At 45.5% G+C, this 15,116-nt stretch overlaps 2 protein-coding genes across 20 annotated transcripts in view; one reads left to right on the forward strand and one right to left on the reverse strand.

The window, feature by feature from the left end:
- Window positions 1-5,422, forward strand: part of Sdccag8 (SHH signaling and ciliogenesis regulator SDCCAG8) — a 206,096-nt gene extending 200,674 nt beyond the window's left edge. For 12 of the 13 annotated variants that reach the window (XR_013043544.1, XR_006062124.2, XR_013043545.1 and 9 more), the window contains one exon: window positions 5,093-5,422. Coding sequence is in view for 6 of the 13 variants with exons in the window: in XM_042258676.2 (XP_042114610.2) it covers window positions 5,093-5,141 (49 nt within the window). In the remaining 7 variants the exon portion in view is untranslated. The remainder of the gene's footprint in view (window positions 1-5,092) is intronic. The other variant, XR_013043546.1, reaches the window with a different exon arrangement.
- Akt3 (AKT serine/threonine kinase 3) overlaps window positions 5,054-15,116 on the reverse strand; it is a 277,083-nt gene continuing 267,020 nt past the window's right edge. For 5 of the 7 annotated variants that reach the window (XM_076548297.1, XM_076548296.1, XM_076548298.1 and 2 more), the window contains one exon: window positions 7,445-10,493. In XM_076548297.1, the coding sequence (XP_076404412.1) occupies window positions 10,408-10,493 (86 nt within the window). In that variant the 3' untranslated portion in view covers window positions 7,445-10,407. Of the gene's footprint in view, window positions 5,738-6,403; window positions 10,494-15,116 lie in introns of those variants that run through there. The other 2 variants (XR_013043548.1, XR_013043547.1) reach the window with 2 other exon arrangements.

The raw sequence follows: 15,116 nt of genomic DNA on the forward strand, positions 1-15,116 counted from the left end.
GACTGAAGAAAACACAAATGGTCTGTCTACTTGGAGGGCTGTTCCCCATCAAGATGAGTTTGGGAGTTACTGGGTAGTGACTCTGCTTTCAGCTGCCTGGCATCCACCAATAGCTGTCACCCTGCGCAGGCTGCCTGTTGAGTCCTCAGCATTCAGGCTGGGGAGGGATTCCCTGAGTCCCTTCTTAGGAATCACTCACAGTTTAGAAAACAGTCGGAAGCTGCCGTGTCAGGGGCTCATCTCTTGGCCCTATGACTTTTAAGCATTCTTGGCAGCAAATGCACTTTCTAATTTGATTTAAAGTTGTGCAGGGATCCAGCAGCCATATGTGATTATATTCAAGATCTTCGACATTATCTCATTCCACCAGAGGACTCGGTGAATAGAGCTGAAAACAAGCAGGAGGGAGATGCTGGGGAGGAGAGGCCTGCTTGTAACCAGCAGACACAGGATGGAAGCTGGGATGGGCAGCTCAAGTGACCGTCTCCCAGACACACTGGCTACTAGGGAGCTGGTAACCAAAGTGGGGACCTAGAGGTGGTCACTCTTAATTTGTCCTTCCTGAACCCAGGGGCCTTGCCTAGTGCACTTCAGGGCCCACACACAGTTAACTACCTGTAAGACAGATGGTGTCTTATGACTAGAACAGAAAATACACTAAATAAAATAAATTACAAAGCCTCCTCTGAAACCAGGATTTTTTGGAAAGAGTTCTAAATAGATGAAAACAAACAATTTGATTTCAACCAAATTGTTGTTTTTTTGTTTTTATCCTGATTTTCACCCGAATTGTCAGTCTCAAAAATAAACACTGATACATTCCCAGAAAATATTTTTCAAATAAAAACTGACTCTGTTAAAGTTTGCCCTGATTCTTTCAAAACTGTGTACAAGACACTGTCAACCAAAGTGACTTGCATATTTTTTTAAATCAACTTGAACATATGCAGCTAAGATGTCATTAACTCCCTGCTGCTGGGTGTTTTAGAGAATGACATAAGACCCCAGGCTGCACTTCTAACATAAGGGTCTGCAAATCTCACAGAGACTTTCCCAAGCATCTGAAACAGCATGCACTTAGCTTAGTTGTTCATCTAGGCGCCGTGTGTGTCCTTAGTACTGAAAAGTACACCAGGCTCCATCTAAGTAAGGCAGGCCTGTTCGAACGGCTCCCTTTGTCCAAAAATGCATACTTCCAGAATAGGAATCGTGGATGGAAAATGTTGAATTTTATATTGCTTCTGATGCATTTGCTCCTCTTATTGCTTTCTGAGTTAGACATTACATTTTGCAATATAAATTCACAATCGAGTTTTTAAAGGGAGCTAAATATTTTAATCCAATTAGACAAGTGAACAAAACACTGAATATTACATGCTGTGGAGATAAGTAGTTCTTGCCTTTAAAAGACTGTAATCCCGTCACATTGCAACCCCAAATGTCAATGTTGTCTTCATTTTTAACGCTTTCAAACATGAGGCAACCAGAGGCTCCACTCCCTGCTGTTGGTGACACTGTCTGTCCTTTGGGAATTCTTAAAATTTATTTCCCATGGAAATACGGTTCACATAAAACAGACACCTGCCCCCGTGCAGAGCAAGTGCTTAGGAACCAGCGGACACTTGACCCTGAAGAGCTCTGGTGATAAATGGCTCTCTTAGAAGAGACCCTGCGCACCCTCCTACAAGAGTGCAGGCATGCCTGGCCTGCACACAGCTGCCGCCATCAGGTGGGAGTTCGACCTTGTCTGCAGAGGTGCAGCCTCTTCAGCCTCTGCTTTGTCCTTGCTCTGGCTTCTGCAGAGGGGGCAGAGCCAGACCATCAGTGGAAGGGAGACACAGCTGTCTTCAGAAGCCCACACAGGTGGCCAGCAAGGAGTCACTGCTGGTCTCTGGTGACTTCTGACTTCCTGCCTTGGTGGTTCCTGGCAGAAGCTCTGGCCTGTGATGGGGAGACTGCTCTAGGATCTGGGGGCACTGCTGAAATGTGAGCTTGGTGAATATTACTGCTTGCTAAGCGAGGTGGCCTTCACTGCCATGACCCACTGGTGTCACACGGCACACAGAGTACCGTTTGCTCTGTCTGGGTCATCCATTCTGGATTGCCACCCATATCGCACTTCTAATGCTGCTGGGCCAGCCTCTCAGTTCTTCATGCATCCAAAGCAGGCCTGGAGAATCATGGTAGGAACTGTCCTTGGAGACCACATGCCTAGGTTCAGATCTCAGCTCTGCACCTCAAGTACAGGGTAGGTCCCATTTGGAGCCCAGTCCAGGTACTACTAAAGTTCACATAGTTACTGTCAACATCACAACAGGATCATGGGGCCACTACAGAGAATTCATCTCATATCCTCCCAGGCAGATGGAGGATTATAGCCCAAGGAACGTGTGATGTGATAGCAAATCAGAGTCCACGAGTATTCCATAGCACCATAACGGAAGGCAAGCCACAAAGAGGAGCCTGGGGCCTGGGTACTTCTGTCGTCTCAGTACAAGCTTGAAGGACCACTGAGAAAATGGTCACCCTTTTAAAAGTACATGCCCACTGCCAGAGGCACAGAGACACGAGTGTCTGGGGACATGGCCACATAGGATAACGAGCACAGAGAAAGCCAGAAAGACTGAGGGGCTATAGGATTCTGGCATCAAAAGGCCGAGAGGCCTGTGGCCAGTCTATCTCAAGAGAAAGGAAAGGAAAGAAGTGGAAATGGCAGCCTGAATCTATCCCAACAGCAGGAAGGGCTGGGGACCCCAAAGCGTGGTCAATGGGGCAACAGTTTGGGTCACCCCATGCAACTCTCTTCTTAAACTCCAAGCTTAAAGTAAACGTGAGAAATAAATTAGGCACAAAACCCAAGGTTTTGGGGGAAAGGCTGTGGTAGGAGTTAAAAGTGACAAGAAGCATGTGGGTCAGGAGCATCGAGCTACAGCCAGAAAGATCAAAGGGCTGTCTCTTCTACTCCCAGGGCAGACACAGATCCAGGGGGGCCACACCAGGGGTCATGGTAACAGGGGAGGTGGCAGGAGGGGAGATGGCTGTCCCAGGCTCATTCCCTAGACACACATCTTCTCTTCTGGACTGAGACCACCAAGGCTGTGCTGTTGAGGACAGAAATACACATCAGTAACACCCCTGACAAGTGACAGCAGATACGTGACAGAGTGATGGTGACTCACGGTTCTGTCTCTGGGTGACTGTGCACAGTTGAGGCAGCCTTGAGAGCCGTCACTCCAGGAGACAGTGCAGCAGGGACGCACTGAGGGCCAGTGCAGCGCTGTGCCGTGGCAGTAAGGATGCAGGGTGTCTGTCTGCCCACACTCACGCCTGACACTGAGGAGAGGGACAGCCCCTTGGCTCCAGGAGCAGGGGACTGCATGGGTTCCTGTCCTGCCTCAGAAGAGCAGGTCAAGAATCAACAGGGAGCCCAGTAATCGCTAGATGACCTTGGAGCCACAGGCACTCAAAGACAGAAATGCACTTCCTGGAGCTGGGTTAATAGACCCTGCCGTGAGCTCCACACTGCCACTGGAGTCTCTGCCACTGTCTGCACTCAAGCAGGGATTTTGTGCCCAAGTGCGTTCACTTCTGTCTTCTGAAATGTGCTTACCATGGTTTGTGCTGACTCTTGTTCAATCACCCACTTTCTTGGGTTAGAAGACCAGTGTCTAGGGACCCAGGATACCAGGCAGCCTGTCCTGTCTGGTTATCCTCAGAGCACTGGGGAGGGGATCCCAGCAAGTCCCTCTCAGGACCAGGAGCTGCTTGCTCAGTGAGGGCTGGTGTCAGCTCTACCGGAGCCCCGCTGTCTGCTGATTACAGATGGTGGCAGGCTTTGAAGACTGACAGAAGTTCCAAGAGCCCCTCTGGAAGAGTCTGGGAACAGAGCTCCCATGAGTTCCAACAGGCTCCTCATCTTTAACCTTAGGCTGTCCTGCACTGACCTTGTCTTTTGCCACAGCCCCACCTGCATTCCTGGTGTGAAAACCATTCTGCTTACTTAATAGTTAATTAAAATTCACTACCATACTACTCATACATGGTAACGTGTACCTGAAAGGTACACATGACCTTTTCCAGGGAAGGAGAGAGGGAGTGAAGGAGGGAAGGAGGAGGGAGGAGAGCGGGGAGGGAGGGAGGGAGGGAGGGAGGGAGGGAGGGAGGGAGGGAGGGAGGGAGGAAGGAAGGAAGGAGAGGACATAGAAAAGAAGAGCATTTCCAATATGACTCACTTGGGCTTCCAACTCAGAAGTCCCCAACACATAATCACGGCTTCCACCAGGCGAGTCCTCCCTTGGATTCTAGCTCTAGTTACTGAAGCTGGGCGGGCCCTGGCCTGTGCTCCATCCTCTTGGCCCAGTGGAAACTGCAGCTCCAGGACGCCCACAGACAGCCCTCCTCAGCTCCCACAGCACTGTAGCTGGTCGTCTTGCACTGAAGGCGCCGCAGAACTAGGGAGACATCTGATAGACCTAGTGTGGCAGGAACTTGTATGCAAGGTCAGTGTAGTCATTGGGGAATGGGGTCCAGCATTTTCCCAACCCTTGTCTCCCCCCATACCAGTAAGTGCAAAATCTTAGAAATGAACCTCAGTACCATGGGTCCCACCTTCCAGCATGTGGGTGGAGTGTCAGTATGTCAAACTGCATCTAGATATGTTCCAGAAGCTGCAGGGCACAGAGGCTCCTCTGGGTTTTCTATACAGACACTGTCTGACGTCCTCATTCTTCCCTACCTTAAAGCTCACTGTAACGTCAGATCCATTCTCTAACCAATAGCTGGACACACTGTCATCATGTCCGATGTCCTCAGGGAGAGGTACACACAGGCCTGGAGTACAGGCTGCTTTCAGAAGGAAACCATTGGAGATACACAGCCTGACACTCAGACACAACAAGGGCTTGCTTTGCTCTCTGCCGGCAAGGGGCGAGGCAAACTTTCAATCGAGTTGGCTACATGTGGTTCCCACACTTTTAGCAACAGAAACCTTTTCTCCAAAACTTCAGTCATAGCAGCTGACCAAACTAGCAAATGAGAAAACAAATACCCACGATCTATTTAAACTTACTTTTTATTATCATTTTTTTTCCAGTTACCCAGCATGCCACAATCTGATTGCTGACCTGGATGAAACAGAGTGAAATAAATGATTTACAAAGAGATATTTACATTCATCTGATTTGTACTTAATGTGCCACAGTGCACCGAATCCTCCCCAGGGAGACACCACCTGGGACTGCAGGGGGGCTGGTCCTCATGCCATGGTTCTGTCCCTGGGCTACAGACAGGGAGTGCTTCAGCATGAACTGGCTTGGGCTAGTTGGAGTGTGTGCTCAAAACAGCATCAAGTCACTGATTTATGTTGTCTCTACTCTAGAGTACGTACGTACGTACGGGATTAATAAAATGACCTCTCTAAAGACTTGAGTTGTTCTGTTTCCTTTTCATTTTGTAGCAGTGACAAACAAACACACAGAGGCACAAGTTTGAGTCAGCCAAAGTGCACTGAAGACCACTTCTGCTGCTGCCGGCCACTGTCCTCCCCTTTGTGAGATAGATTTGTGTACCCTTAGCCAGCATCCAGTATTTACCATTGAACTGCATGTACTCAGGAAGCACTCTGCATTATCCTTTCCATTCTCTGAACAACACAAAACAGCCCCCTCCCCCCCAAAAAAGGCATCTTTGGCTCGATGGTGTCAGATTTTAGTCTTCAATAGCAGTATTTGAGAGGAGCCTAAAAACAAATGTATGTGAAATTAGAAAATTTACTTAACAGTATATCAAATATCTGTACACAGATCATATTTTTAGTCTAAAATAGTATTTTTACTATACAGTCAAGCCCTCAAATGCTTTAAAGGAATACAAATGGACACTGGAAGGTCTGGGGTGTAGCTCAGTGGTAGAACATTTGCCCAACATGTGTGAGGCCCTGGGTTCCTTCCCCAGCACCACAAAAAAATAAAATTAAATTAAAAAAAAAAAAAAAAAAGAAAAAAAAAAAAGCCTGGCTGCTGAGATGGTCATGGGGTCTGAGGGTGGAATGAGACACTAAGGGCAAGCAAGGCTGTGTGGGACAAGCCCAACCTCATCTCCTTTCCCAGCCAGCAAGCTAGCAGCCCAGGGCTCTCAGCAGAGGACTGGTTTCTCCAAGCTCAGCCCGCCCCTCACAATCATGCAGCTTAGGCCAAGGAGGTGGTGGTGGTGTTGACAGCACACAGGCCATCCTCATCTCCGGGGCATGTCAAAGGTGCAAGCCTCAGACAGAACTCCTATTCTGAGTCACAAGGTTCTGCTTTCATCAAATATGCTAGACGTAAAGCTGTCACACATTTTAACTGTCCTCACTTCTAGTTTATGTATACCATGAATAAATTATACAATATTCTAAAAATAGCACCTGTAAAGAGTTATAGAGGTCACTTTATTTCAGCCTTCTGGATCTGTCAACCCCAGTTGATTTTCAGGACAGCACATGTAAGAATGTCCCCAAATTTGGCTGTGAGAAATACACATGCATGTCTGATAAACTGGTCCCAAAAGTCATGCCTCTCTGCTGAAATCACAAGAGCAAAGCCAAATTCTACAATTGTAGCTTATGAGGTAAAATCAGAAATACGCCCCATCCAAAATGAGTCAATGTAATCCAGACATTCTAGCCATTGATTACTCATGCCTAAGTTATAAACTGCCATGAAGGGTTAAAGATACACTTGCAAAGGTAGTGTGTGGAGCAGTATGTTGTCAGGAAGACATCAGTGATACGCTACATTCCTTGAGAATCCTGGGTCCACACCATTTCTTAGTAAGACCTTTAGGGTCTGCACCATATTCTGTCTCTGGCATCCTAGCAGATGGGCCTCGAAGCCTAGTGCTCTGGCCAGTGACTCCACTCCTAGCCCTTCATCAGTTTGTGTGAGCATGCTATTGGCATTTTGCTTATGTAAAAATAACCCCTTAGGTGTTTTTAATCTAAGAGGAATTTACCTATTTTCCTGTCACACCGTCATACAGGGTTGTTTAATTCCAGCTGTGGCCATAATCATTTTTTTCCAGAAAAGAACAAGATGTCGTTTTCTGCAGTTCCAGAGCCATATCCAACAACAACAACAGAGAAGCAGCAGATTGACACAGGGCTTTATTTAAGCTGTCTGGACGAAGGAAGGAATGTGTGTCCCTGCCAGGTGCCTGTGAAATACTAAGGGTGTACAGTGTACAGAGCCAGTTTTTTGTAGTTATTTTATACCCTATGGGTCAGATATGTAAGGAAAGGGACGTCTGTAGTGTGACCAGCAGTGACAATGATACAGCATCTAAGTTCATAGCTGTGTCTGTTCCACACCCTTAACCAGATGACCAGATCTTGCATGGATCTAGCAGAACTAGGAAGTCAAAAGAGGTCACAAACTACAAGTCTACAGGGAGGTGACTCGATGACCAATTCAGAGGCTTCTTTTTATTTCAATAAATACTTTACATTTCATGCTTGCCTGTAATGCACTGCCAGGAGCAAGCTAAGGGAACTGTGGTTTGGACAGTACAGACAGTAGCAGCAAAGTGTGTACACTGAGGTGTGGTAGAGACCCTGCAGTCAGTGAGGAAAGGAGAAGCACGTGGTCCCTGTGAGAACAGTCAGCTCGGAGAAGCTCGAGGTTAGGTGTGGGAAATGGAAACAATACTGGAATAATGCTATGTCATTAGGGCAGAAAGCAAAGCTGTGAGCAACCCAGCCAGCAGTCTGAGCAGAAGTGGCCAGTTTCCTCCAAGACAGCCCTGCATGACCATAAGAGGTCAAGCTGGAGTTGGGAGGAGCTGGAATCACAAAGCCAGGACTGCATCTGGACATGATGATTCCAGGGTACAGGCCACTTTAGTGGCCTGAACCCCAAGCTTAGGTACAGGAATCTCTTCTGTTCGACTTCTGCCATTTAACTGATATCTGGGATCGCAAGGGAAAAAATTCTGGAAATCAAAGCCAAGAATATGCCTGCTGTGACACTCAGGGAGCCTTGGGATGGAAAGAGAAAGCCCTCGAATGGCTGGGGACCAAAGGCCAGGTGTGAGGATAGCCAGCCGGAGGCACTGTCAGTGCCCCTCATTAATCTTTAGAAAGTATCCTTGGCCAAGGTCATGAAGTCACCTTAAGACTTGGTGAGGAGAGACAGAACAAAAGAAGCTGTGTGCTTAGTGTACAGGTCTGCTCCCTCGGAGGGATAGATGCTCTGACATCAGCCAGGCTCAGCTTGCTTTTCTTCCTCTCACATTTCTTTCTTACAGAGTGGATGCAAGATAACTTAAAGGACATACCATCTAATCTACTTTCCTGCCAATGTGAAACATTCAACATAATTCTAAGTAGGAAAAAAGAAGACTACAGATGTAAAAATGAACATCTGTTTACTTGAACTTCCTACTCCACACTAAAGATAAACTCACTCACATAGAAACATGAAAAATTAGGACAAACTCTATGTCTGAATCCGTCTTAGCTGCCTTAGTAAATGCCCTTTAAACCCCAGCAGTCCCAGCGGCCAGCCACTGCCAGCAGCGGCTCTGCTTCCCCAAGTCTGAGCCTAGAGGCTAAGACATCTGCATGAGAACATGACTTCCTACTCAAAAAGACAATGCAGGAACACTACTATGCCACGCTGCAGTCTTCCATTTGGGAGCTGTCAGTTAGTGACTAGACTAATACATCTCCATGATCACTCCTTGGAGCACACGCCCTCCTGCTTGCTGCAAGAAAGGCTTTGATCCTTGGACTTCATAGTCTGCTTTGGAAAGTGTCAGCTCCTAGCACCAAAGGGTTTAATCTGAAGATCATCATTAATGAAGGAGAAAGATGAGGTTTGCATACATGTCCCCTCTCAGTGAGAAATGTTTGGGATTGGGAGACATGAATATGTACAGAAAACGAAAAGCTAGAGGTGTTTTGTTCTGTTGTTTTCCCTGATGGCTTGATTCAGTAATGAATGTACCTTGATAAGAATAAACACACCAGCTTCTTGTCCTTTGCTTCCTATTGTGTAAATATTTGTGATGTGTTCATTTTGCCAAGTCAAGTTCATTTCTTATCATTTGGGTCTCAGCTTTCTCCATTACCTTATGCCAGGCTATACTCACACATCCACTCAAGTGAGCAACCATCAACATCCATTTGCTCCACCAACCCCTTGGCATTGGGGATTTTCTCATTTCAGCACCAAGGGGTTAAATTACAGCATCTCTTCTCCCAAAGCCAGATTCTAACCAACAGATACAATTCCAGAGCCTTACCAATTTTTATACAAAGGAGAAAAAGTGCATGATTCTAATGGGTGTGTACATTCCTTGCACACGGTTCAAAAGAAACCGCAGTCAGTGTCCTGTGAGTTGGAACTGCGTTTGCTAACATGACAATACAATTCTTATCACTAAAAATAAATACTACTGTAATAGAAACAAAATCATAAAAGGACATTCAAAGTTTTAACATCTGAGAAAAAGCTAATTCACCTATAACTGAAAGGAAAACTTCAGAACTGGTAAGGCAAACACCTGTTCACCTTGGTGTATAGATTTTGGCGACAGCAGGGTCATTATACTGTCTACATTCTTCAGCCATCAGAGGTGATAAATATCAAGAAGGGAAAAGGTTGCCAAGCCCAGGGGAAAAATACTCTCTGGTACAATGTAGATCCTAGGACCCTCTAGGTGACTCTGCACCTTCAGTAATTGGTGGAACAACGGCCATTTGCCCGTGAAGTCTGGGTGTCCGTGGGCGACACTGGGCTTCCTCCACAACATCCAGCAGGAATTAAAAGTCATGTGTATCTCATCGGCCCTTCAGTCCTCTCAATGCTTCCTAAGGAATTCCAGGCAGATATCAGTGACACGCACTTTATGCTCTGACCAGACATGCGGTGCTAACCTTACATACGCACACCACCACCCCTCAACAACTGCTTGTTCAGAAATATAACTAACTCTTCTTAGTCTAATTAGTTCCTGATGTATCTTCTAGAAGGTAAGAATGTACCTAGAATCAGTGTGTCTCAATTAGCCTTCACTGCTAGGGAAGAACAGAAACTGAAAGATGACAACTGATGCACAATGAACGAGACAATGGGCTCGTGACTCCCAGATTGTAAAATTACTTCTGAAAATTGCTATAATAGTAAGACAGTAGCAGCAACAGCATGAGACCTTAGACTGAGATACAATTTCATGCAAAAACAAAAACTGGAGTGTCTGTGTATATGTTTTCATGTGGGTGAAAGGTGGTGCGGGTGAAGACCCTTGGCTGGTCAGGGATGTCAGAAGAGCCCCTGCTATCTGTAAGAGCGAGGACTGGTGGAGATGTCCAGGAATCATTCTCAGTGACAGAACTCTAAGATGACAGTGTAGAAACAGAACGAAAGAGACTTATTCTCGCCCACTTGCAGAGTAGGAGAACTGAGGGAAATGTGGCCGCCGCTCGTTGTCCATGCAGTCCATGCCGTCTTCATCATCTGTGGGCAGCAAACAGCTATGGTCACTCACAGTCCGCAGGATTAGCTCTCGACTACACACTATCGGGACAATAAGTCATAGGAACTTCGGCAAAACTTAGTTCACTTTTTAAAGACAAACTGTGTTTCTAAATGCACATGATCTACAGAGAAATAATCTTATAAAATCATCTTTAAAACATCAAAATTTCAAGATCCAATATTTATAAGAAAAATGTTATTAAAAAGACAGAATTCTACTTTCAAGAATCATGTATTTCAGAGATACATGAAGTTCTAAATTTTAAGTCATTGAATTCTACAGAATCCAATAGGTCTTCAAAGGGCTTGTATTTTTCTTTCTTTCTGGTGACCTAGTAGGACTGCAAACTAATCTTCATAAGTAATATTAGTCAATATCTACCATCAATGAACTCATTCTTCTCAATTATCCTGTGATAAAACTTTAAACTAGAATAAAGAGAACGAGATAAAAGAAGAAACACAAAGGGCAGCATTCGAGTCCTTATTTCATCAGGAAAACGAGGGAACTGAAAGACATGGGGAAAGGGGGCCTGCACGGACCTGACCCTCTCTCTATCTCTATTCTCCTGTATGGGAGGGAGGGAGTGAGGGAGGGAGGGAGTGAGGGAGGGAGGGAGGGAGGGAGGGAGGGAGGGAGGGAGGGAGGGAGGGAGAAACTTATGTGAAACACAGCAATGCAAGTATCCTCAGGGTCTAGAAGCCTCAGATTCCCTGTATGCTGCTGTAGACTGGGCTCTTTAGTTTCTCGTCAGTCTGATATATGCTAAAGTCATTTGGAAGGAGGAAACCTTCACTGATAAAATGCTTACATCAGATTTACACAGGATGGTTCAACCCACGCTGGGTGATGTCACCCTGGGCTGGTGGTCCTCGGTTATATAAAAAGGAAAGTTGAGTAAGCCATGGGGAGCTATCCAGGAAGCAGTTTCTCCATGGCCTCAGCATCAGTACCTACCTCCAGGTTCTTGCCTTAAGCTCCTTTCCTGACTTTCTTTGATGATGGACTGTGATCAGGACACGTAAGCCAAATAAACTGCTTTTGGTCATGGTTTTCATCATAGCAATATAAACAAATTAAAGCACTGGTTGTGAGCCCCCTACCCCACCCCACCCCATGTAGAACTGAACCCAGGTCCCCTATAAGAGGAGCAAGTGCTCTTAATTACTGGGACATCATCTCTCTCCAGTCTTATAACCATTTTTTTCCCCAAGCAAAATATTTCCATTTCCTCAAATCCATTAAAAAGGGATTATTTCCATTCTTTTTGTTGCCCAGCCTTCCTAAGGAGCATTGATTTCATGTAGTAACAGCAACAACAGAGGCTATACTGCACCCCATAAAAGGCTTTGCTTTTATCTGAAAAATCAACTTTTGTATTTTTCTTTGCTTTTTTTTTTTCCTTCCTATATTTCCTTCTTAATGAACAGGGACCTCAGAAGTGAAACCAAACCGGCATTAACCTAAATTTTTCAGCTCAAATGTACCATGAACAACTGCTGTAGCAGGTAGAAACACACCACATACAGTTTGTGTAGGACATTCCACAAATCCCCTCTGCAAACAGCTGGGCAGCAATCCTAGGTAGAGGGAAATCTGCCTCCTTAGAAAAGATGGGTTCAGCCAGGCTGTGGTGGCGCATGCCTTTAATCCCAGCATTCGGAAGGCAGAGGCAGGCGGATCTCTGTGAGTTCGAGGCCAGCCTGGTCTACAAAGCGAGTTCCAGGACAGGCTCCAAAAGCTACACAGAGAAATTCTGTCTCGAAAAAGAAAATAGGGGTTCAGAACCAAGCCAATTACATGCATCTTCTAGATCAAATTCTTCAGCTGTTTGAAAGCTGGGAGGGGTTGGCGGTATCCATTGTTGAGTCACATAGCATAAAATCTTTACAAAAAAGTCAGCTTAAGTCGTATTGTTGCAATTCTGACATGTGCCAATCACATCTGAGAAAGTTTTCCCCACTAAAAGCTTTGTTCTTCTGAGTGTTTCTGCATAGCAAACCTGCAACAAGATCCAGACACTACGTGTGACAAAGGACTGTGTTCTTCTACTCCAGATGACAGGACTGCCCTGGCTCCTGGCTGAAACCAGACCTTGTCCCAAGCCCAGAAGGGCTCTACATGGCAGGTGTTGGTCTTGCCTGGAGAGGGAGGGAATACTGCTGGGTGGCCCCAGAGAATGAAGACAGTCTCCACTGTCATTTGAGTAACACATTCTGCAATTCTGACTAGGAACCAATCTGAATCCACAGTCTGGCTGTGAGGCCCCCACTCCAGCTCTTGTGTGCTCCATCAGGGTTGATCACAATGAGGCTGGTTCTTTGACTATGCCCAACTGAGACAGGATGGCAGCAGCTCCCTGGCACCTATGATGCCCTGGCAGGGGGCTGCAGTGAACGGAGCTGGGGGACATGGCACCTGGTCAATGTATGTGAACCTCTTCCTACTCTGGAGGACCTTGCAGACACCATGACAGCAATAATGAACATGCACTACACTGAAATGATCAACCCTACAGTTTTGCATCTCAATCTCTGCATCCAAGCAGCTTCAGGCACTTGCTTTTCTCAGAACATTTAACAAATGTAATTAGACAGTAGCAAAAGTGACCAGATCGCTCTCAAAGAAATGTTCCTTTTCTGTGAGAGGAAAGCATAGGACCATTGATGGATGTAATGAAAGACAACACATTCTAAAATCTGTTCCATTAATTAACACCAGTTAGGACAATCTGGCACATTGCTGCAGCTGTTTGTAGAAAATGGAACATTTTGCTTTCTTTCTTAACTGCTGATTTATTCTTAAAAAATAATTAAGACTTCTTTTGATTTACAAAAGCAAGGTGGCAAGTGGGAAGACAACTGTTAACAAATGGCATTTCTACGGACTTCTGAAACAAATCTGGGTGTGTGAGCTGTAACAAGGCCACCAGGAAAAAAAAACAAAAAAACAAAAAAAAAACAACAACAAAAAAGCCCTACTCTGTAATGATGGTTTATTGCCTCTTTTCTCTTCCCATAATGGAAACCTAGGATTTATGGACTGACAAAGTTAAAGCTCTTGCCTTGGCCCTTAGAACCAAGAACTTCAGTTAATAGCCACTGGGACCCCTCCCCTCCAACAGAAGCCCAGATGGAGAGAGGCTTGGCCATCCTCTCACTTGCCTTTCCATCCTAGAGATCCTGAATGAGGCGAGGGGGGCCGAGTTGTATGCTCTCCTTAACCCTAGACTATGGCATACCCTGTGAGGCATGGACTGTACTGGCTGGGCACTTGTTACTGTACCATCTAGGACCAGCAGCAGAGCAAAGCCATACTCTACTTCTGAGGCCCACAGAAGTCAGATTCCCACAGACTAATACCACCCACCTTGGAAATTATGCTAACCTAAGGGTTTTCTGTACAGCCCCCTCTCCCTAGAAATGAACCCATCATTCTTCAACACTGAGGCTTATGCAACATGGCCAACTCTTGTTGATTAGTGGAGGTGAGGAAAGAGGTGAAAGTTAAATTCTAGAAGCAGAGCATATAAAGCATCTTATCTTCAACATTTCAGCATCATTTCAGAGGTTTTGAGAACCGAGAAATCAACATACACATTCTCATCAGGAGAGCAGCCATAAGTGAACAGTTACAAATAAGAAGACAGGATCACTTAAGATGTCCTGGTCCTTGACTCCTGAGGTAAGTTAATCAAGAAACAGTGCCTGACTAAGCACAATAATATCTTTAATAGCTTCTAGTATCACTTGGTTGAGACTCTGTAGACTTTTAAACTGTTTTTGCTACTGTTTATTTAGTCTTACATTTCCTCATGCTCATTCTACTCAAGGATTTATTATATTGGACCTATCCCTCACTTCTCATGTAGATCATAAGGACCAGTTCATCAGGTCACTCAAGCTTGGAGTCATCTAGAGACTTTAGGAGCTGGTTTGTCAGGCACACTCCAGAGAAACGCGTGCTCTGGAGATTATTCCAGAATCCCTGGACTTCCTTGTGAAGGAGATAGTTGAGGCATCACATCTCAGAACTAGTAAGTGGCAGAGACAAGACACAAAGCAGGCTCCCCAGCTTGGAGTCCATGTTTTCACAGTTTCTATCTTGCAAACTTGGCTTTTACTTTTAACTTTCTGAAGTAAACTATCTACTCATGCCTCTTCATTTCCAAGCCCTACCTATTTCTATTTTTTCCCCCAAATCACATATTCAGCTGTCTTAAAAATAATCCTCAAATGCCAAAACTTGTTTAAGAAAAGAACCATCTTGAAAAGGACAAGAGACATGTCATGAATGAAGCTTGGTGTTAAGGCCTAGGCATGTTACTTCTAGATTCAGGAAGTTGAGGGATAAGGATCCTCTGAGTTACAGACCAGGCTAGGCTTGTGAGAGTTCCTCCAACCTACTTTCCAAAAAGACACTAAGATCTTCCTATCCCAATGTAGACTTTGGATGCCAATTGGGAGGGAAGGAAGCCCAGATATCCATCCACAGGCAACTGCACTGTGCTAAGAGCAGGACATTTTCCTGACCCGAACTGTCCCAGGCTCCAGTCACATTTTATGTTCACTCGTTTAATAAGTACTTAACAAGGATCTATC

Source organism: Peromyscus maniculatus, chromosome 11, assembly GCF_049852395.1.
Source record: "Peromyscus maniculatus bairdii isolate BWxNUB_F1_BW_parent chromosome 11, HU_Pman_BW_mat_3.1, whole genome shotgun sequence".
Taxonomy (NCBI): domain Eukaryota; kingdom Metazoa; phylum Chordata; class Mammalia; order Rodentia; family Cricetidae; genus Peromyscus; species Peromyscus maniculatus.